Source organism: Bos indicus, chromosome 19 (genome assembly GCF_029378745.1).
Source record: "Bos indicus isolate NIAB-ARS_2022 breed Sahiwal x Tharparkar chromosome 19, NIAB-ARS_B.indTharparkar_mat_pri_1.0, whole genome shotgun sequence".
Classification (NCBI taxonomy): domain Eukaryota; kingdom Metazoa; phylum Chordata; class Mammalia; order Artiodactyla; family Bovidae; genus Bos; species Bos indicus.
In genome coordinates, this window is record NC_091778.1 from 15,174,459 (window position 1) to 15,198,881 (window position 24,423).

Genomic DNA, 24,423 nt, shown 5'->3' on the forward strand with positions numbered 1-24,423 from the left:
TAAAGGAAATAAGTAAGTTTAATTCAAATGTTGCTGAGTAAAGTTTATTACAGTATCGATGACCATAACTAACATTCATGTCAGGTGCCACTCCAAGTACCTTACATGTATGAAGTCAATTTTTTATTCCACTGTACAAAACTCAGTTCACTCAGTCATGTCCAACTCTTTGTGACCCCATGGACTGCAGCACATCAGGCCTCCCTGTCCATTGCCAACTCCTGGAGTTTACTCAAACTCGTGAGTCTGTGATGCCATCCAACCATCTCATCCTCTGTCATCCCCTTCTCCTCCTGCCTTCAATCTTTCCCAGCATCAGGGTCTTTTCAAATGAGTCAGTTCTCCGTATCAGGTGGCCAAAGTACTGGGGTTTCAGCTTCAGCATCAGTCCTTCCAATGAATATTCAGGACTGGTCTCCTTTAGGATGGACTGGTTCTATCTCCTTGCTGTCCAAGGGACTCTCAGAGTCTTCTCCAGCACCATAGTTCAAAAGCATCAATTCTTTGGTGCTCAGCTTTCTTTATAGTCCAACTCTCACATCCACACGACTACTGGAAAAACCATAGCTTTGACTAGCTGGACCTTTGTTGGCAAGGTAATGTCTCTGCTGTTTAATATGCTGTCTAGATTGGTCATGACTTTTCTTCCAAGGAGCGTTTTTCATGGCTGCAGTCACCATTTGCAGTGATTTTGGAGCCCAGAAAAATAAAGTCTGACAGTTTCCACTGCTTCCCCATCTATTTGCCATGAAGTGATGGGACCAGATGCCATTATCTTAGTTTTCTGAATGTTGAGCTTTAAGCCAACTTTTTCACTCTCCTCTTTCACTTTCATCAAGAGGCTCTTTAGTTCTTCTTGGCTTTCTGCCATAAGGGTGGTATCATCTGCATATCTGAGGTTATTGATATTTCTCCCAGCAATCTTGATTCCAGCTTGTGTTTCTTCCAGTCCAGCATTTCTCATGATGTACTCTGCATAAGTTAAATAAGCAGGGTGGCAATATACAGCCTTAATGTACTACTTTCTCTATGTGGAACCAGTCTTTTGTTCCATGTCCAATTCTGAGTAATGGAATATTACTCGGCCATAAAAAGGGACACATTTGAGTCAGTTCTAATGAGGTGGATAAACCTAGAGCCTATCATACGAGTGAAGTAAGTCAGAAAGAGAAAGATAAATATCATATTAACACATATACAGAATCTAGAAAAAATGGTACTGAAGAATTTATCTGCAGGGCAGCAATGGAGAAACAGACATAGAGAATAGACTTATGGACAAGGGGAGAGGGGAGGAGAGGGTGAGATGTACAGAGAGAGTACCATGGAAATTTATATTACCATATGTAAAATAGATAGCCAACGGGAATTTGCTGTATGGGGAGAGAAAAGGAATCTCATTGTTATGGCTCCTACTACAAAAAGCCATCAACAAATTTAGAAACAGTGAAATAGAGAGATGAGTAGATTTATTCTTGGTAGACAGCTTGTGTTGCCTCTTGTCCATTTCCCTCCCACCACACCCCAAAAAAAAGTGGGTTCTCAAGCCTTGACTTTGCCATGTGGTTCCAAATGCCTCTCCACAGCATATACAACACCTGCCTTCACACTTGAAGGGAAAAATCCAGCTTACCACATTTGGGTGTTGTTACTTTAAGTACAAGCTTTAGTTCTTCTATAAGAAGTATCACTCTGGATTCAAACCACACGGATGTCATTGAATGTTTTTCCCACTGTATAATCATTTAAAAATCACCTACGAATTAAAACTTGACATGATACACTGAGAATTTAGGATCATTTTTCACCAGTCCCATGTTCTTGTGGTTGACTTCAAATATTTGGTACAGGTGATTATAAGACGATATATTCCATGAAAAAAACATTCATGCTGGAATTATGAAATCACATTGGCGATATAGTTCTTTTAAAAGTCTGTTTTTAACTTTTGTCCTCAGGAGCTACTTTCTTCTTGTTCTGACCAGTGACCTTTTTCCTGTGATAATGAAAGGAAAGTTGAATTAGAAATTTTAGATATATGTACTTTCCAAAGCTCTACCAGTTTAATAAACATTTACTGAAACCTCCACGATCAAGTATATGAGACATTAGTTAAAAAAAGCCGTGTCTCTGCCCTTTAGAAAAACACATCCACCTAAGTGAGACAGAAACACCACAATAAACTACATTACAACATGGCATAAAAGATTCTGACCTAATAAAAAGAATTCACATTGATTAACTGCTAGACACTGTTACAAGTGCTTTATATGTATCAACTCAGATCTTCTAACTTATGAAAAAAGATTCTATTAGTATCCTCCTTATACAGATGTGGAAAAGGAGGTGGAGTGGTTGAGTAACTTGCAGATCATCACACACTGGTAATATTAGATATGAACTCTGATATTCTGATTTTAGAGTCTGCTGAATGGTAAATGCCATCAACTAACTCTTAACCCAAGAAAAACACTTTTGAGAAAATAATCAACATTTGCATACTACAGTAGAGTAATGCCAATCAACTCAATCCTTCACTAACAGCAGCAGAGTTATTATTTATATAACTATTTCCATTACATATAGGGAGAAAGAGGCTTAAAGATGTGAAGTGATTTGTTCAAAATCACACAGAAGAGGTGATATTAGAGCCAGTTCTTGCTCCAAATCCAGTCTCCTCCACCCTCTACTACACCAGGGTGAGTCTGTGGTGCCTGAAGTGAGGTCCACTAGGCAACAGGATTTAGGTGTATTACTCAGTTGGGAAGCAGGGTCTGAAGATATGGACTTAAGAGTAATCAGCACAGAGCTGAGGCCACAGGTGTGGGTAGGATCATTATAGCAACATCTACAGTGGAAAGGCAAGCTGGTGTCAGATCAACTCTTATGTGTATGTTATGTTAAGAAGTATGGTTTTTAAATGTGAAGAAAATAGACAACTAAAGCACCTTAAGCAGGGGCTAGGGACAGGTTTATATCAAGTGTCCTCAAAGTCAGTGCAGCCGTAAGTTTTAATAACTTCAGGGCATAAAGGCTACAGACTTATAAAAATCAACAAAATATATAATTTAAAATATCAGTATTTCTTATTATAGTTCAACAAAGCCACGATCTTATGCTCTAGTTGATTTTCCATCTTGGTAAAAACTTTCCTCAGCTGCTAGTCAGTACCTGAAAAGATTGCACTTTCAATCTTAGCTTTACGATCACCCAAGAATGAGGTTCTGATGTACATGCAACAATTCAGAAAGAGCTCATCGCAGGAAAAAGTCTAGTGAGACAGATAAGGTGACAAAGCAGGGCAACCTCCTGTGCCAATGCACTGGTCTACTAATCTTCTACCAATCCACCCAGGAACTGTTGCCACAAAGAAGAAAAATAAAAAATGCATTAAGGAGGCACAAAACTGATTAGGTATGAATTAATCTTTCCACTGATGTATTTTTGTAAGGTTGTAACATTTATTCCTCCCGTTATTAAAGCTCAAAACCACTAAACCCTTGGGACACTCTGTACATGCCATGTACTGGGGTTGAACATGACTTCCCACAATTAATACAAAATGTCAGGCTGACTCTTCTCAGAAGGAAAGTGCAGGCCAGTTTTCTCACCTGGGTTCACCTTGTTCCTTCTACATGCCTAAATTTTACCTATCCCTGAAGATAATTCTACTTCTGTAAAACTTTTTGCAAACAACACCAATTCATAATGATTTTCCCTTCTCTAGCTTCTATTTTACTTAAAAATTATTTTCTAATTATTTTTTTCATGTATACTAATCTCCTTTCCCTAAGTTCAGGAAAGGGGTCTCATTTTACACCCTTTTAACATCTTACTACATATTATGTATGTAGTACATATGTAATACAAATACATGCAGTAAGGCTAAAGATGGACAGTAAGTACTTGGCAAATGCCCACATTTTATATATGTTATATATTAACTGGTACTGACAGAATTTAAAGTGTCATTTTTCTTAAATACTGGAAAGAATAGTACTATGCAGAATATTTCAGTCTACCTCCATGAGATCATGGTTTCCTAGTAGTGATAGGCAAAAAAGGTAGTCCTGTGTACATTCTAAAAAAAAAAGAAAAAGAAAAAAACTATACTTTGAAATTCTCAAAACATTAAGCTAAATGAACTTATAGTTTACTCAAGTTTATAATTTATATATAAACAAATTTGTGTATAATTTCATATAAATATGTAAATGTTTATAATTTACATATAAATTTATAATTTACTCAAATTATACTTTTCAGAGATGTTTCAACATGCTTCAGTGTAAATCCTACTGAAATCCTTTCCAGAATATGAAGCTTCAAGGAAGATTCCATTGATGTGAGTTGACAGTCCTAACAGGTGGCTTCTGTAGCGTGTCCAGATGCAGGCTGGGTGGAGATAGTGTGTCCATGTGTCCTAAGTCACTGTGTCTGACTCTTTGTGACCCCATGGACTGTAGCTCGCCAGGCTCCTCTGTCCATGGGATTCTCCAGGCAAGAATACTCGAGTGGGCTGCCATGGCCTTCTGCAGGGGATGTTCCTGACCCAGGGATTAAACCTGTGTCTCTTTAGTCTCCTGCACTGGCAGGCGGGTTATTTACCACTAGTGCTACCTGGGAACTCCATGTGGAGATAGTGGACAGTGCAATTCTAATTCACAGTGAATTGAAATCATATTTCCAAAGACGGAAAAAAAATTAATATGTTAAGACAAATTCCAAGATTGAATTAACCAAGTTTCCAAATCATTAGCAACCTGATATATTACTTTTATTAGATTCTATAATGGACTGTTGCTAATGTTTAGTCGCTCAGTTGTGTCCAATTCTTTGCGACCTCATGGACTGTAGCCCCCTAGGCTCCTCTGTCCATGGAATTTTCCAGGCAAGAATACTGGAGTGGGTTGCCATTTCCTTCTCCATAATGGACTGTAGACCTATTAAATTTTATTTCTAAAAATCTATCCTAAGGAAAAAGAAAGCCCATGTTATATGAAAATGACAGAGTCAAACTAACTTTTACCATATACTTACCGTTTATCCTTTGCTTTTTCTAAAAAATATTTTGGAGTTGTACTAATGCTCTCCCTTTCCAAGGGCTTCTTAATCATCTTTTTCTTTTGTTTACTGGAAGTTACAAAGAGAAGAAAGAACTGAATTAAGTGCAACTTAAATTTAGAGAGCTAAAACTAAAACTAGTTTTGGTTCTTGGTCACAAAATTTGTTTATCTACTTACTGGTTTATAGTGACAAAACTGTGTCCACTTTAATATACTAGTTTACCTAATAGTACCTAGAGCGGTAATCCAAAGAGAGGAAATTCAACCAATTTTTACAAAGGCACTGATTATGATTAAAATATGTGTCACTCATATCCTGCCAATAAGCGCTAGAGTCTGATTCTGGCCAATTAACTACTTTTTACTAGCTTTATGAATTAAAATCTGAGCATATTTCACTCACATTTAATATTTTAAAAATCTGAGTACTTAAAATTTCAAGGATGAAAAACTGACAGGGAAAGAGCACACAATATTCACAAGTATTTAAGTGGAAATATTTTTTACTTTAGATTTTTTTTTATAATTTACTTTATTATTTATTTTTATTTATTATTTATTTATAATTTATTATTTATTATTAAATTTATAATTTACTTTAAAATATTTTTACTTTAGAAGGTTCTAGAACAGTAATGTTGATAGAACCACAATGTACGAGTGTGAAAGTAAGAATGTACGTGCAAAGAGAGAGAACTCCGAAGTAAACTTAAGACTGTACCTTAGTAGTTTCTGGAAACCTTTTATGTATTCTGGGACAGGACATCCAGCCTGCTGGATAACATTGGCAACACTGAAAAACGTACCAGTAAACATAAATTTGTATCTTGTCAAACTGTTGTTTATGTACTTAAACGCTCTGTACAACAGAAGAGGAACTAAGACTATACAAACAAGAAACTAATCCAGTCAAGTGTTCTGATCAATTATTACCAGAAGCAATCACATTGGACTACTGAGAGAAGAGTCTGCTGGACTGCAATCAAGGTACTGCTGAATAATTTTAGCTAGCAACCGCTTCTACTCAACATGCATCAAGCCCTAACCAGCACAGCCCAGTGCTGAATGAAAACGCTAAAGTCAGAGTCACACTTAAATTTATTAAATCATAGGGCTTGGCTGACTTGAGCTTCTCATGTACAGTCACTTATTCAATGTACAGTCATTTAGAAGCTTTTGTAGTAAGTATCATCATTATCCCCATTTCCCAGATGGAAAAGAAAACTGAGGTGCACACAATGATATGGGGGGCGGTCATCAGAGTCACATGCTTAGAGCTGCTGAGGAGAACTCAGGTGCATCAAGGCTGCTGGAATACAGTCCCCTACGTATCACACGAGTCTGCTCACGATAAAACCAAGGTTGACAGAGCCAAGGCTCAGAAGGCACAAATCAAAATCTGTGCCACAACTGAGAAACAGGTCAATGTATAAACCACCTCCATCCACAGCTTGATTTGTTAGAAATATGAACTGCTGTCAGTTATCATCAGCCTAACATTACTGTAGGCAGCCCAAGTGTAGGAAATACAACTCAGCTTTTACATTAACATCTAGGATGATGGACTAAATTAAGATGAGATTCTAAAAATGTATCCATCATATGTTACCCAGGCCTCAAGGAGCTACAACTGAATAATACTGGAGTGTGTTACTAAAGCAGTTTTTCCTCTATGACAAGTGACCTGGGACTAAAGATAAACTCCATCTGCCCCTAAAAGTAATGGGAAGAATGTACCATGCTAAGAGATCATTTTGACTAGGCTGTAACATAAAGAGATTCAGGGATTAACTTTAACTATTCACTAATCCAAAAACCTTAATATTACCTTGTGATTAATATCAAGTGATGTTATTGGAAGAATTCTTTGAGTATGAAACTTAAATGAATATTCTCTTGTGAATACTTCCAAAATCTAACAACGGAAGAACAAAAACGAAGCCTTTTGATCGTTTTTCTTTCATGGCTAACATTTGGTTGACTAATATCATAAAAGAATTTGGGACATAGCCATTTTGTAATTATCCATCAATTGTGTATAAGAATAAAGAACTAATTTTGCCAACTTAATGCTAAGCTATTTCTCCTAATTTACCTTCTTAATAATGGTTTATCATCTTCAGTGAAAAATGTAACAGCTTTTCCTTTATGCCCAGCTCTTCCAGTTCGACCTAAGAGAAATCAGATCATTAAAAAAAAAAAAAAACAACTCATTTTTGAAGGGAATGGGACCTTCAAGATTCACATATACAAGTCACTGGATTTTTACAGTACTGAAAAAATGAACATGCTGAAGGGACTCTGGTAGACGTGCTAAGACAGATGAGTGGGGGTGGGCACGTGACTCACCTATCCTGTGAATATATTCCACTGAGCTGGTTGGAAAGTCATAGTTGATAACCAAGTTCACACCTTTAAAATCGATCCCTCTGGCTAGCAAGGCTGTACAAATAAGAACCCAGATTTTTCCTGCTCTGAAGCTGTGGACTGTGTTATCTCTCTGGTTAAGAGAACATACGAGAGATGTTTTAGCACCACTCTGGGAATGGAAAACAAGTGCTTCATAAATGCCAGTACTTAGTTCTTTGTTGCTTTGAAAGTTTACATTTGACTTTACCTGTTGCTGTGTTCTGTCTGCATGAATAACATCCACGTTAATACCTTCATATATGAGCTCATGAAAAAGTTCTTTAGCCCTTTCAATGGACTGAACAAAAACAAGAACAGGTGGATTGAAACCCTAAAAGAAAGCACACATAACCCATAATTAAGAATATAACTGCATCATTTCATAAGATTTTAATTCAATTTAGAAATTGCCAAATTTCTCAGACCTGTGGTCTAAGCCTGCCTCCATCTTCCTCAGCATGCATTCTCCACAATGGGCTTTTCCTACTTCCCTTCAACAGTACTCTCCATTTTGCCCATCCCCAAAATCTTGTCTAATTAATCCCCCTTCACCTGTCTACAGCAATGGATGTCTACTCCTTGAAATAAACACGTTTGCTTCTGTGCCTCAGAACATTTTTGTTCCTTCTTAAAATGTAGTAATTATCACTTTAATCCATTATTTATCCTAACTGTGGGTATTCCAAAAAGCTTAGTTCCTGGTTCTCAGTTCTCTCAAAATTATCTTATCAAGTTAGACAAAATTTAAGTTATAACTACCAGCTCTAAGCAAATGATTTTTACATTTTGTATTATCAAACCCTGATTCTCTCTCAAACCAGCTTTCTATATTTTCAACTGTCAGCATTAGGACTTGACCTTGTAATTATGGTCCATACATCCTTTCAGAATCTAATGCGAGATATGAAGCTGTCTAATAGGTAGTCAGACATTCACACAATTTCAGAAGGTTCACAAAACAAATTCATGCATGGCTAAAAATCCCTGGAGTATAATCCTATGTGAATATCTGTCAAAACCTTCTATTTCCTATTGCCAAGTGACATCAATAACTAACAAATAGCACAATGTGCCAAGCACTATTCTAAGTACTATATTTGTATCAATTCAGTCATAAAACAAAAAACCCCACTCCAGTGGGCCCTACTCATGTAAGGCCCCAGTTCTACATGGAAGCAGCAGAGTGGTGGGGGGAGATTTATATATACATGCATACTCTTGTTTTATTGCACTTGGCAGGTTTTTCATAAATCAAAGGTTTGTGGCAACCCTATGTTCGAGCAAGTCTATCGACACCATTTTTCTCCCAGCACCATTTGCCTACTTCTTGTCTCTGTAGCACATTTTGGTAATTCTTACAATATTTCAAACTTTTTCACAATTATTATATTTGCCACGGTGAGCCGTGATCAGTCCTCTTGGATGTTACTAATATAACACACTGAAGGTGATGGTTACCAAGTTTAGCAATAAGGTATTTTTAATTAAGGTGTGTACATTGTTTTTTTGACATAATGCCACTGCACACTTGACTACAGCATATATAAATGCAACTTTCCTACGCACTGGAAAATCCCCAAAATTCCTGTGACTCACTTAATTGTGACACTGGCTTTACTGTGGTGGTCTGGAACTGAACCCCCAGTATTTCTGAGGTCTGCCAGTTCACAGATGTGGAAAAAGGAGGCTTTGGGGGCATCAACTATGTCTTTTCCTAGCCTTCCCTGCGCTGGGGACAGAAAACTTAACTTTATTCTCAGAGGTGAGCCTCTCCACTTGGGACAAGTTGCTCCAATGTGCTTCTTACTGATTTGCCACTGGATTACTAAACACGACGGAGAAGGCGATGGCACCCCACTCTAGTACTTTTGCCTGAAAAATCCCATGGACAGAGGAGCCTGGTAGGCTGCAGTCCATGGGGTCACTAGAGTCGGACACAGCTGAAGCGACTTAGCATGCAGGCATGCATTGGAGAAGGAAATGGCAACCCACTCCAGTGTTCTTGCCTGGAGAATCCCAGGGATGGGGGAGCCTGGTGGGCTGCCGTCTATGGGGTCGCACAGAGTCGGACACGACTGAAGTGACTTAGCAGCAGCAGCAGTACTAAACACGACGCAGGAAAACGTGCTCAGCCTCCCGTCAGTAATACAAGGCTTGGTGAGCTTCATCAAAATTTGAAAATGCAGCCCAAATTTACCTTTTTAACAAGTTCTCTCATGGCCAGTAGTTTTCCAGTCTCTGAACCAACAAAGAGAAGCTCTTGTTCTACCGTCTCTACTGCAGAATTCCTGAGAAAGAAAACATATCTTACAGTGTGACAGCCAATCTTTGTTTTTCCCCATAAATTTTAAATAAATGAAAAAATTTACACATACCTCCAACAGAATGATTTTTTCCATTATCAATATAAGTACCTAATTATTTATGTTTTAAAGACAAAGTTTTTTGAAATTTACTTTTACCTAGAGAATAACTGCTTTACAATGTTGTGTTGGTTTCTGCCATTTAACAACGTGAATCAGTCGTAAGTGTATGTATGTCCCCTCCCTCTTGAGCCTCTCTCCCTGTCCTACGCCTCTCAGTTGTCACAGAGCTCCCTGTGTTATACCAAGGTTTTTAAATTTTAGTTCAAGTACAGCTGATTTACAATGTTGCATTAGTCTCTGGTGATTCAGTTATACACACACACACTTTTTCAAACTCTTTTCCATTACAGGTAATTATACGTGGTTTATGTATTTTACCTTTAGAAGTTTGCATCTGCTAACCCCAAACTCCTGCTTTATCCCTCCCCCCTCATTCCCTCTTTGGTATTCCTAAGTTTGTTTTCTATGTCCATGAGTCTGCTTGTTTTGTAAAGAAGTTCACCTGTATCATTTTTAGATTCTACACATATTGTACAATATCACATTTGACTCTACTGTCTTCACTTCGTATGATCATCTCTAGGTCCATCGCGTTGCTGCAAATGGCATCGGTGAGTCGGACGCGACTGCAGCGACTCAGCAGCAGCGGCAGCATTCCACTGTGTATGTACATATCACATCTTGACCCGCTTACCTGTCAGTAGACATTTAGGCTGTTTCCACATCTTAGCTGTTATAAATAGTGCTGCTATGAACACTGGGGTGCATGTATCTTTTCAAATTAGTTTCCTCTGGATATATGCCCAGGAATAAGACTGATGTATCATATGGCAACTCTATTTTTAATTTTTTAAGGCATCTCCATACTGTTCTCCATAGTGGCTGCAACAACTTATATTCCCACCAACAGTGTGGGAGGGTTCCCTTTCCTCTACACTCTCTCTAGCATTTATTCTTTGTAGCCCTTCTGACGATGGCCATTCTGACTGGTATGACGTGGTGCCTCATTGCAGTTTTCAGTTGCATTTCTCTAATAATTAGTGATATCGAGCATCTTCTCATGTGCCTATTGGCCATCTGGATGCCTTCTTCAGAGAAATGTCTATTTAAGTCTTTAAATGTTCTCTTCTGATTATAAAAATGTTATTTCAATTAAAAAAAGACATAAACAATAAGTTGCCCACAATTCTACCATTTTACGATAAATTTTGATATTTTGTTGTGTTCTAGTCATATATTTTCATGTTTCCAATCTTTCAAAATCTTTCTAAAAGTAAAATTAATGGGTAAAATCAGAACATTTTAAAGGTTGCTTCATATGGCTAAATTTTTTTCATAATGATAGCAAAGGTTTATTTACAGACAGATAGTTGGAGTAAGGTGTCTCAAGGCTTTAGTAACACTCTATAAGCCACTGTAATATACTATGTATAAATACTTTTTCCACTCTGTTATCTCCTTTCATAATTATATTTATGGTGAATCTGTTCTATTTCTCTTTTTATACACAGGAGTTTTAAGTTGGAAGTAGCTAGGATATTCTTTATTATTTCATTTGGCTTTTTACTTAACACAGTATTACAAGCACTTTTTCATACAGCCACAATCTTCACTTTTACTACTTCATTTCCATTCTCCTGGCAACAAAACTGGAGTACATGTTCATTCCCTTCTCCAGGGAATCTTCCCAACCCAGCAATTGAACACAGGTCTCCTGCACTGCAGGCAGATTCTTTGCTGTCTGAGCCACCAGGGAAGCTCCATACTACTTCATGGGTTGCACTACAGTGTATCAAGGGGAAGTATTATAATTTCATAAAACTTTTTCCCTACCAATTAGCATAAATGCACCCCAAAATATTTTTAAAAAGGAATTATAAATCAAGTGGCTCAGTAACATCAGCTTCCTTCTCTCAGCCCTACTGAGTTAAGCCATCAAAGAGATTAAATCCTCTGGGTGGCCACAGAGCTCATGGTCATACTTTATGGAAGGGAAAAATCAACTAAACGCACGATGACAGTAATATCTACATGACAATATGAGAATGTCCCTTTAGATTATTCTAACACAGAATATCCTTAATCAATCTTGACTTTAAAGAATATGTTTCTTTCAGTAAAACTCTTTTTATTAATCTTAGGCCACACAACCTGTCTCTTTTAGTCTAAAATAATGACTTGTGTGGTTTTTTTAATCAGTGGGATAACGTGGAAGAATTACCTTGCTCCAACGGATACAGTAATGACACTGTCCAAGTTCAGTCTGCACCACTGTTCAACGTCATAGGCAAACGTTGCACTGAACATAGCTCTCTTCACCTTGTGGGATGTACAGGCCAAGAAAATGGAAGCCAGCTGGTCTCTGAACCCAGTTTTGCCATCTTCAAACAGTTTATCTGATTCATCTACTACCAGCCATTCAACACTAAGAAACAACAACAAAAAACATTTGTAGCTTACTGAACTGAAAGATCCAAGACACGTCACTAAACTGTGGGAACACATAAAGAAGTCAAACCACAATGACGCTTCTCAGATCTACATATTGTACCAGAAAAAGGTACAAGAAGAATAAGCAATAAAAAGGTAAAACAAGATCAACATAAATTAATGTACCTATTCCATTAGACCCCAAGGATATGAAGCTCCACTGGCAATGTCAGAACCTCAGATAAACGTTAGGAACTCCATCACCACTGCTGAAAGATGTGAAAAATTTCTAGGGAAACTGTACTAATTGCTTATCAGAATCTGTTAACTTTATTTCAGGCCAGATATTTCTCAGCACCAACACTGACTGAAAGCTGGCAGATAGCAAGCTCCAAAGGGCAATACTACAAGTATTATATTATAGTTGAGGACAAAATATAATCAACTTAATGAAAAACAAACATAAAAGACATTATTAAAGTAATGTACCTCGTTAGGTCTATTCCTGGAGGATCTTGTTTTAATAAATAGATTAGTCGATTTGGAGTAGTCACAAGGATATCTGTAAGGAAAAACAAATGGTACAAATTGCAAAACATTCATCCCTCTTGAACTAGGGGATTAAGCCCCCTGCATTTCAGTTAATAACCTCAAGTGGGGAGAAGTACTGATACGCACTATACCAATAACACAACAAACTAATGTACGTATTTTTTTAATCCATCATAGCACAAACTACTAAATCCTTACTCTCCTTTTATTTGACTTGCATGGATCACAATAAACTGTGGAAAATTCTGAAAGAGATGGGAATACCACACCACCTGACCTGACTCTTGAGAAACCTGTATGCAGCTCAGGAAGCAACAGTTAGAACTGGACATGGAACAACAGACTCGTTCCACATAGGAAAAGGAGTACGTCAAGGCTGTATATTGTCACCCTGCTTATTCAACTTATATGCAGAGTATATCATGAGAAACACTGGGCTGGAGGAAGCACAAGCTGGAATCAAGATTGCCGGGAGAAATATCAATAACTTAGGATATGCAGATGACACCACCCCTATGGCAGAAAGTGAAGAACTAAAGGGCCTCTTGAGGAAAGTGAAAGAGGAGAGTGAAAAAGTTGGCTTAAAGCTCAACATTCAGAAAACGAAGATCATGGCATCTGGTCCCATCACTTCATGGCAAATAGATGGGGAAACAGTGGAAACAGTGGCTGACTTTATTTTTTGGGCTCCAAAATCACTGCAGATGGTGATTGCAGCCATGAAATTAAAAGACACTTATTCCTTGGAAGGAAAGTTATGACCAACCTAGAAAGCATATTAAAAAGCAGAGACATTAGTTTGCCAACAAAGGTCTGTTTAGTCAAGGCTATGGTTTGTCCAGTAGTAATGTATGGATATGAGAGTTGGACTGTGAAGAAAGCTGAGTGCCGAAGAATGGATGCTTTTGAACTGTGGTGTTGGAGAAGACTCTTGAGAGTCCCCTGGACTGCAAGGAAATCCAACCAGTCCATCCTAAAGGACATCAGTCCTGGGTGTTCGTTGGAAGGACTGATGTTGAAGCCCAAACTCCAATACTTTGGCCACCTGATGTGAAGAGCTGACTCATTTGAAAAGACCCTGATGCTGGGAAAGATTGAGGGCAGGAATAGAAGGGGATGACAGAGGATGAGATGGTTGGATGGCATCACCAACTCAATGGACATGAGTTTGGGTACACTCCGGGAGTTGGTGATGGACAGGGAGGCCTGGCGTGCTGCGGTTCATGGGGTCGCAAAGAGTTGGACACAACTGAGCGACTAAACTGAACTTGGCCTCTAAGAGGCAAGAATATAATCATCCCACAGTCTGCTTTTCAAACATTCGTTTGTTTTTCAGGAAAATACTTTCCTTAAATGGAACTTTATTCAGAAGTTCAAGATAAAAGCCAAGTAAAAGAGTTTCTCTGGTGGATGTTAAGAGTAGGGATGTAAGCCAGTCTTATCTGCAGAATACTTCCATGGCAGGTTAACAACCAATAGAATAAAGCAGGGATCATCAGTCTCAGTACTACAGACATTTTGGTTCAGACAACTTGCTGTAGGAGGCTGTTCTGTGCACTGCAGAATGTGTAATAGTATCTCTGGCTTCTATCCCTCTAATAGTAGCACCTCTCCCCGGCTGTCACAAAATATCTCCATATATTGCCAAATATCCCTGGGGTGGAGGGTGAGGTGGAGAACCCCTGGTATATATTTATGTAACTACTGGGTGAAAGGAGATTTCTTTCAGCTTTTCTAAAAATCGAACTAACTACACTTTAAGAATTTTTAGGTGGCAATTAGGATATTTGAAATTTCCAAATCCCTTACACTTCAAGCATGAACTGAACTGAATTTACAGCTTCCATCCTCTTGAATGCATGCTCAGTTGTGTCAGGCCCTGTGACCCCATGGAGCCTGCCAGGCTCCTCTGTCCATGGAATTTTCAGACAAGAATACTGGAGTCAGTTGCCATTTCCTCCTCCAGGGGATCTTCCCCACCGAGGGATTGAACCCGAGTCTCTTGCACTGGCAGGTGGACTCTTTACCATTTGTGCTACCTAGCAATCCCTTACCAAATTTCTTAGATGATTTAGGTCCAAATTTCTTGGCTGCAACTGCTGCTTTGTGGATCATGTGTATCCTGAATCCTGTTCCCTCAGACAGTTTTACTAACTCTCGGTGAATCTAAAACAGAAATGATAAAAACATCAGCTGCTGAAATACTTGGATAAGATGTACAGTCACTTTTTTAGTATTTATAAAATAGATCTAGTATCAATCCGTGAATACCTGAAATTAAGCTTATGATAATCTGTAGATTAACTTGGAATCTTGGCATTTTGGAACATCAATGCCAAATAAGATTCAGTAGTTTCTTCAGGTCTAGTAAACCAGTTCCAAGAGATAAAATCAAAACTCTTCAACTCTGTATTATTTTTAAGAATAAAGTACCATTTCAAAACTATTTCATACTTGGCATGTTTACATTAAGCACACGGGGAGAGTCGAATGGATCACAGTATAGTTTTACTTTCTCAAAAACTGAGATGAGGTTTCCTTTTTTCTAAGTGAGAAAAAAAGTTTTAAAGAGGAACTATATATTACAGACCACATCCCACTACTGTCTGTGGCTCAGACAGTAAAGAATCTGCCTGCAATGCAGATGACCCAGGTTCAATCCCTAGGGAAGATCTCCTGGAAAAGGGACTGATAACCCACTCCAGGATTCTTGCCTGGAGAATCCATGGACAGAGGGGCCTGGCGGGCTACAGTCCATGGACTTGCAGAGTTGGACTCAACTAAGCAACTAACACACATATGTTACAGTAGCCTTCCAACTACAAGGATCTTAGAGCATATACCACAGTATAAATGCTAAGATCATCATATTTTAGAAAATTATAAGACTTTATGCAGTAAGACACTTAGAAGTATGCTTTGTACACAATACTTGACCATGACAAAGACACGGCCCTTCTCTTCTGGACCTTTCTATTACCCTCAAATAAGAAAGATGACTGGCAAACACAAACACATACTTTTCAGAAACTACAGGTTATACCTGGCTGGCAAGTTCTCGTGTTGGTGATATAATCAGGGCTCTGAAGCCTTTATTTGTGGGTTGTTTCAGGTGCATTAAAATAGGAATGCTAAAAGCCAAAGTCTTTCCAGATCCAGTAGGAGCAGAAGCCAGAAGTTCTCGACCCTAAAAACAGAGTATATTAAGTATAAGGAAGAGTACATACATTTTTAGTGCCAGTCAAATAATGCTACCAGCCATAAAAATAAAATTATACACAGCAAGTCCAGATACTCACATTCCCATCATTCTTCTAACTTCTCCCATATTTGCTTTTCTAACACCACCCATCTCTGCTACCACCACCCCAACGGAGTTTCTGAGCATTATTACTAAAGTTAATTTGAACTGGGTAAAGAAACAAGATAACTAAAATCCAAAGATAATCCACAACCATATTCCCATTATTTCAATTTTCCTTTTCCCTAATCCTCTTTATCAAAGTTAAATCAGAAAACCAACTTTTGGTCCTGGTATCTGTATTGCTCCATCCTTACGGAAAATTTTAATAAATAACAGAAGGACTAAATGTAAAATAAAAAGTGGTGATAACACCAGTGAGAGTCATATATAGGTGACAATCTTCAAAAAGTCACTGTGCTTTTTAAAGCTTTAAGCTAAGGTCACTACAGAAACAACACTTTAATGAAAATTAAAAGCAATTTTGCTATAATGTCAGTAAAAAACATCCTTCAAATATATTCTGATTTCAGTTTCCCAAAGAAAATGAAAAGGATTAATACAGATGAGGAGGGAGGGAACTCATACCCTTTGGCTACTACAATTGGGAAGGCCGCCTTGGTTATGTGGGGAGAAAAAGTCAGCTCTCACTACTATAAAAAGAAACCTCAGAAAAACTTAATTTCCAAAAATCTAAGTTAACTCATACCTCTGTTAACAGTGCATAAACAAATCATGGTATACTCATACAAGAGAATACTACTCAGCATTTCATATATCAGTAACAAATTGATACATGCAACATGGAGGAATCTCAAAAAAAGTTCACAGAGTGAAAGAAAGAAACCAAAAATAAAAGAACACATACTGAATGATGCCACTTATATGAATTCTATAATATACGGCAATAAGAACCAGAACAGGGCTTCCCTGGTGGCTAGCGGTGAAGAATCCACCTGGAATGTAGGAGACGTGGGTTTGATCCCTAGATTGAGAAGATCCCCTGGAGGAGGAAATGGCAACCCAATCCAGTATTCTTGTCTGAGAAATCCCGTGGACAGAGGAGCCTGGTGGGCTACAGTCTATGGGGTTGCAGAATCAGACACAACTGAGAGATTAAACAACACGAAGAACCAGAAGAGTGCTCACCTCTGGGTGAGGGTGGGGTGGGGACTGAATGGCAAGGGTATGAAACTGCTGAAATTCACTCAACTGTGCACTTAACATCTATGTATTTTTTCGGTACTTAAATATAGCTCAATAATAAAAGGTACTGGGATATGGGAATTCCCTGGCAGTCCAGTGGTTAGGACTCTGTGATTTCACTGCTGAGGGTGTGGGTACAATCCCTGGTTGGGGAACTAAGATCCCACAAGCTGCGCGGCATGGGCAAAATCTTTTAAAGTACTGGAATTAAAAACAAAGTCAGGTTATATACAAGAATTCAGCACTTCTGAAATAGTTCTTGGATATTATAAACCAAATCAATGATGGATAAACAGAACATAGTCTCTATGCTCAGAAGATGAACACATTTAGTTAAATGGAAAATGTAAGTGCAGTTAGTGCAAATACATAGTATATAAAGTGTAAGATAAATGTTGCAAGAAAAAGAAAACATGGAGAATTGGGTGTTAGGGGAAAGAGTGTTGGTAAAGGAAAAAGATCACATCAAGCAGTAGTGATCAAGACAAATTTTATGGAGACACAGGTATTAGAGATGGAGTTTAGAGCATGGCAAGGATTTCAACAAGGGGAGATAAGGCGGAAGGGAGGATCTCACAGACAGAGGAAACAGAATGAACGCACACACACACACACGCACACACACCCACTTCGAGGCCTTCACACTCACATGCAGCATAACTGGAATGGCTTGCATTTGGATTGGTGTAGGTGTCTGGAAGCCTGCATCTAGAATGTTCTGAAGCAGTCGAGAATTGATTTTATATTCCTGGTCAAGTTGCTGAAACGTAGCAATTGGGTCAGGAAGATCAGTTCCTTGGACATGAATTTTATGTTTATTCCGGAAGAAGTTTAGCTGAAAAGTAAAATAAAGGGATTTGGTAAAATACATTGTCAGATGTTGTAAAGCAATAGTAAGTTTCTGAAATAAGCTTTAGTAGCATATGAAGCTTTCTAGTTAAATTCCAGGCCGTGAAAGAGACATATTAGGTACAATTTCCACCCTTTCATAGAAGGATGACCTTCCTAACAATGAAACCTATCTAGCCACACTTTCCACATTTAATGTGTCAATGCCACGAAGAACATTATTCATACTCATGTGCTACTGTCACAGTCACAATCTTATATAAACTGCTAGAAGACAGGCACTGACTCCATCTAGTTGCTTTATGTGGCACTTAGCACACAAGTGCCGATGCTTTCTAACGATCTACCCTAAAAGCTCTACTTATTAAGACTGAATGCCACTAGAAGAGTCAGGTGATGTTGGGTTTTTTTTTTTTTTTGGCTTTCCCACTCTCTGATCCAGACAGCCAAATTCTGGATTCAGGATTACTAAACGAGCTGAACAACACTCCATCTATAACATGGCAGGAGTGCAGCAAACTCGACAATGGCGTATTTGTTGTCTCTTCTGAAGTCCACTCCTCCTAGTCCCAAGTTAGAAAACAGGTTTCTTAAGAATTCCAACTCTCAAATCCCCGTCACATGAAATTCTTCAAAACCAGTGAGTTTAACATAAAGGATAAAGTGGGCCAATTTTATGTTTATCAAAGGGAAATAAATCTAAAAAAATTAATTCTAAACACATTCTCAAATTTGACCCTAAGTTTCAAGATTTTAAGATACTTTCAAGAATTTTAAATTTTAAAAATTTCAGCCACAGCACAAAGGCTACTTTAAGTTTTCATTAAAGTAAAATCTAGACTACTACAAATAACCTTCTATCTTAACAAAATCATACTGTGATGAACCAAAAAACCCAAGCACAGTGAAAAAGGCACAAGGCCAGAAAAACAATTAGGGTGAAGATATTTTTCTCACCTTTTCTTTTCTTAGCTGCTCTAACTTTCCTGAAGTTAGTTTATTTTTTCTTTTAACATTTTTATCTTCAATCTTTGCTTCCACAGATGATATCCACTGTATAGTAGAAACTTCTTCAGAAGTAATTTCTAAAATATATATTTTTAAAAATTTAAAGATTTTAACTGTAACATTCTCAGGTGGCACAAATAGGCCATATCTTCACAATGAAAGAAAAAGTAACAGTTGATACAACTAGATAGTTTTGGTAACTGGCCTAGTTGACTTTGAAGTTTACGTGATAAAATAAATATGCAAGAATAGCTAAAAAAATTTTAAGAACAATAATTAGTAAAGACTACTTCTGGAATTTCTTTTAAATTTTTTTCAACTTCACTGATAAACTGCATATATTTAAAGTATGCAATTTGAGGAGTTTTGACATATGTATATACCTGTTGGAGTTCCCTGGTGGCTCCGTGGTAAAGAATCCACCTGCAATGCAGTAGACATGGGTTTGATCCCTGACCTGAGAAGATCCCCTGGCGAAGGAAATGGCAACCCACTCCAGTATTCTTGCCTGGGAAATCCCCTGGACAGAGGAGCTTGGCAGACTACAGTCCATGGGGTTGCAATAGAGTTGGACACGACTGAGTGACTAAACAACAGCAACAATACACCTGTTAAACCATCAACACATTCAAGGCCATTTTAATCAGTTCCCAAAATTCCTTGTAGCCCCTTATAATGCATTACTCCATTCCTAGGCAACAACCTGTATTCTCTCATTGTTGATTAATTAACTTTATTTTTTCCTGGAATCTTATACAAATGGAATCATATAGTATGTACTAAATTTAGTCTGGTTTCTTTCACTTAGTATAGTTATCCTGAGATTCATCCATTCAATCTATGTTGGAGCATGTATTGATCATTTTAAACCTTTTATTATAGGGAGCATCCTATTGTATGGATATACAATCTGTCTATCCTCCACTGTCCAGGGACATTTGAGTCATTTCATATTTTTGGCTATTACAAACAAAGCTATTATGAACACAAGTATACAAGTCTTTGTGAGAACATAGGTTTTCCTTTCTGTTGGGTAAATTCTTGGAGCAGAACAGGTGGATCACATGGTAAATGTATGTTTATTATTATTATTTTTTAATTCTTTTCAATTTCTACCAAAAAAGCCAACTAGAATTTTAACTGGATTTGCACTGATCCTATAGCTCACTTTAGGGAGAAAGCATCTAGTTGCTCAATCAATAAACATGGTATGCCACACTACTCTACTGGGATTTATAACACAGTATTAGTCTCTCAGTTGTGTCCGACTCTTTGTGACCCCATGGACCCTGGTCCCCCAGGCTCCTCTGTCCATGGGACTTTCCAGGCAAGAATACTGGAGTGGGTTGCCATTCCCTTCTCCAGGGGATCTTCTCAACCCAGGGACTGAACCCGGGTCTCCTGAATTGCAGGCAGATTTTTTACTGTCTGAGCCACCAGGTAAGCTCATTTATAACATAAAGCCATGTTAACTGAAACAAGCTTGTACTGGTTTATGAATATAGAATCAGAAGTAAATGAAATAGAACAGAACCCAAAGACCCAAATATATATGGGAAATAAGTTACAATAAAAGCTGTATCTGAATCCAATGGGGAGAAGATGGATTATCAATATATTAAGATAGTCGGCTAGCCATCTGGAAAAAAAAATTACATTAGTTCCTTATTTACTCTTTACACCAAATAAAATCCCAGAGGGCCAAAGATTTCAATATAACAAAATGAAACTACAAATAAGAAAGTATGGGAGAATTAAAAAAATATATATTAATTTAATGCTTAGGGCACAAAAGCAAAAATAAATTATAAAGGAAAAGATATATTTAACACATAAACTGGCAAAAACAAATAAGATTATGAGAGGACAAGCTAGAAAACATGTGTAAACCCAGTATGCTAGACAAGAGTTAATTCGCTAACAAATTAAGAGAAACAGATGGACAGTGTAATAGAAAAAAGGTGCAATGCGACATGAGGAGGCAAATTATAACAACAGAAAAAGAAAACTCTCATACACTGCTGGTGGGCATCACCAACTGGAATGACTTTTTTAAAAAAATAAAAAATTATGCTCACTTTTATGAGGAGACAGTTGGCATTAACAGACCTGAATCATTACTAATCCACAAGACCTTGAATTCTCCCATTACAACTCTTTACATCTATCCGCACTTGCTACTCAACGATTACAGGATGTATCTGTGTGTTTCTGGTTGCCCAATATTTGAATCTTTTCCCTAAGCTGGTGTCAGGTCTTTTTAGAATTCATCTTGATAGAAGGCTTTATAGTAAACTTCCCTGTAGCCAGGAAAGGCAAATGACTTTTATTGCAACACTGTCACCAAAACTGTGGAAGCAAAGTAAATGTTCGTAACACAGAAACTTGTCAAACCAATTAATGGAACATCCCTACAATATATAGCAGGATACTATGCTATGGCTCAATGAACAAAGCAGTGGACTTCCTAATGATACCATGTTTCTGGTGGACAATTCCTAAATATCTAAATTTAAAATAAGTTTATCTGTTAACTATGAAATCCCACTTTTAAGAATTTATCAAAGAGATATACCCACACATACACAAAGTAGAATAACATTTACTGCAACACTGTAAAAGCAAAAGTGGAGAAACAAGTTAAAGGCCCACCACTTAGGAACTTGTCAAATCAATAATGGAATGTATAACGGGATGTGACGCTGCATTAAAATGAACAAGGCAGTGCATTTCCTATTCATTCATAACAAATTCCAAGATACAGTTTTTTTATAAGAGGGGTAGAAGGAAGGAAGTTTCAGAACAGAACAGCACGTAGAGTATGCAATCATTCATGCTTTTTATGGGAGGTATAAATACATGTCAATAGACTATCTCTACAAAAATATCTAAGAAACTGAGTAACAGAGGTTGCCTCTGGAGAAACAGGGGACTAGAGATAAAACACTGGGAAGAAAATTTACTTTTCACCCTTGTATAACTTTTAAAAATCATGTGTAAGTATTTACTCTACCAAAAAGGTAAAATGGCTAGGAAACTTAATAGATGAACAAGGAAAAAGACAAATACCCCTATAGTTGAGTACTGGAAAAAAAAAAAAAAACCTTGTGAAAAATAGCCAATGAGTACAAACAAGTCACAAAACTTGAAATGTAAATATCCAGTAAAGCCTATGAAAAGATGTTCAATCTCACCAGTTATCAAGAAAATATAAATAAAAAAAGTTTCACTCATTAGATTGGGGAGGAAAAAAAAAAGACCAACAGTATCCAACACTGCCATGGCTGTAGGAAGTCACTTTGCAGTTATCTGTTCAAAGGAAGAAGTGTGCGTGCCCTTTCACCCACTGAATCCACTTTGGGGATGCTAATTACAGAAATAACAGCACCTGTATAAAAAGATATGTTTACAAGTATCTTTACTGTAACAATATTTGTAATCACAAATACCCTGAAACAACCTAAATGCTATCAAATGACAAACAGCCATATATTGTCTGACATGTAACCATAAGGTTGTACTATTTCTGTAAACGAAAAAAAAAATTAAAGACAAAAACCATAAATCAAGCCCTAACCTGAAGTTATCTTCTTCTTTTTCCTGTTCTGCTTCTTCCTTTCAATTTGGCTTTCTTCTGTTTTCTCTTCATCTGGTAGCTCCTGATGAGTTCTTAATGCCCCACAATCACCTGGGACAGGCTTTTTGTTTCCAAAAAAGTCCAGTCCCTGTAGCACCTCCGAGGAATCAAAGTCATATTTCCTTTTTCCTATCTAAAACCCAAAAAATTTTAAATGAAATCTGTGGACAGATTTGGCATTGTTATCACTTTAGCAGCACTGACAGTAAGGACGTGGGTACAATGACTCCCAATCTTTTTTGTCTTTCACCAAATATCTGTTGAGCTGACAAGAGTTTGGGCAAATGGAATCCAAGATGACACCTTTTCTGACTTTATAACAGTAATAATAATAATCATAATAGCAACTAGCACTTTTAAGCCTAACACTTACGCTTAATCTGCATAACAATAACACTGCATAATCAGGCAAATTTCTAACCATGTTTAGATATATTAAATTCCTCCTTCCTTCAACTACCCTAACAAGGTAAATAGCAATATTGCAGATGAGAAAAATCGAGGCATTAACAGGTTAAGCAACTTTACCAAGGTCTCAAAACTGGTAACTGGGAGGCCGAGGATTTGAACTTGAATAATCTGGTTCCAGAGTTCAAACTCTTAACAACTACACTATACCGTCAGAGAAAGAAGAAACACAGGTGTGGCACACACACAAAAATGTCTCCAGTCCCAATACCAAAGTTGATATTCAAGATTTTTCACAACTGGGCCCCAACTTCTCTCGATTTATCACTCACTACTTTCCCTCTGTAAGAGCACCCATTTCAAATGGTTCTTCTCACTACTTAATACGCCGTGGAGTAGCGGGAATAAAAAAAAAAAAAAATGCCCAGGCAAGCCAAGACAAACACCGTGAAATAATCTGTTCTCTCCTTTTGAGGTTGTTGCTGTTTTTCAAATTATTTTCCATCAGTTTCGGAAAAAAGATAATTTTTGAGAGTAAGATTCTAACGGTGCTTTCAATAAACTCAGAAGAGCGGCTAGGGAGGTGGAATGCAGGTGAAACATTTCCTTGCTAGACCCAACCAAGTCTACAGAAGGACAGGTAAACGGTTCATTCAGAAGGCTGCGGTAACCTGAACGCCAAATGAGGGGAAATGCCCCACAACCAGGCCACGGGGTCTCCGAGTGCGGGCTCCCCCAGCAGCCAGCAATTTCTCCGGCTCCCGCCCCTCCTCAGTTACTCGCGCTTCTGCCTGGAAGCGATACAATACCTGGAATCGAGCTGCGTCCGCTGAAAAGCGTCTCAAGTCGAATTTGGCCCCCACGCCGAGCCGGCGAAACAGATCGTGAGCATCCATCTTTACCCAGAAAGCTCCGTGGTCTCATAGCGCCTGCGCAGAGGACTTCCTCTCCCAGAAGGCCTAGGGCGGGCGGAAGTGGCTTGGGGGAGAGGGCGGGGCCTCCTGGTTGTGAGACGTCGGGCGGGTTTACCGAGTTACGGTCTGTCGTTATTTGTTTGATTAGAAAAATATTTATCTAAATCATGCCAGGCACTCACTGTTCTATACTTTAGGGATAGTTTGGTAAACAACACTACACAAATTTCACCTCAGGAAACTTATATTTTAGTGTTGATAGAAGATGTTAACAAACAAGCAGAATAATTCCTAAATCAGAAAAGTGACAATGCGACAAGGGTAAAAATGGAAACAG

General features: G+C 38.0%; 1 protein-coding gene across 1 annotated transcript; it reads right to left on the reverse strand.

Moving 5' to 3' along the window:
- DDX52 (DExD-box helicase 52) lies at positions 1–24,139 on the reverse strand. Its single transcript, XM_019982210.2, has 15 exons — positions 23,982–24,139; positions 22,705–22,897; positions 19,077–19,204; positions 17,920–18,105; positions 15,867–16,010; positions 14,878–14,989; positions 12,761–12,833; positions 12,063–12,266; positions 9,673–9,763; positions 7,684–7,806; positions 7,416–7,566; positions 7,162–7,237; positions 5,788–5,859; positions 5,041–5,133; positions 1–1,996 (listed from the first exon to the last, which is right to left on the reverse strand). Exons 1-15 carry the CDS (start codon positions 24,066–24,068, stop codon positions 1,942–1,944), a joined length of 1,788 nt encoding a protein of 595 aa, XP_019837769.2. The 5' UTR covers positions 24,069–24,139; the 3' UTR covers positions 1–1,941.
- Positions 24,140–24,423: the final 284 nt, after the last annotated feature.

Bases quoted from the DNA above. Each gene is read 5' to 3' on its own strand.
- DDX52 (XM_019982210.2), bottom strand. From the start codon at position 24,068: ATGGATGCTCACGATCTGTTTCGCCGGCTCGGCGTGGGGGCCAAATTC. The intron at 18,106-19,076 runs GTGAGAAAAATA...TTTACTTTTCAG, and splicing joins AGCAGCTAAGAAAAGAAAAG to CTAAACTTCTTCCGGAATAA. The intron at 5,860-7,161 runs GTAAATTAGGAG...TACGTTTTTCAG, and splicing joins GATAAACCATTATTAAGAAG to TGTTGCCAATGTTATCCAGC.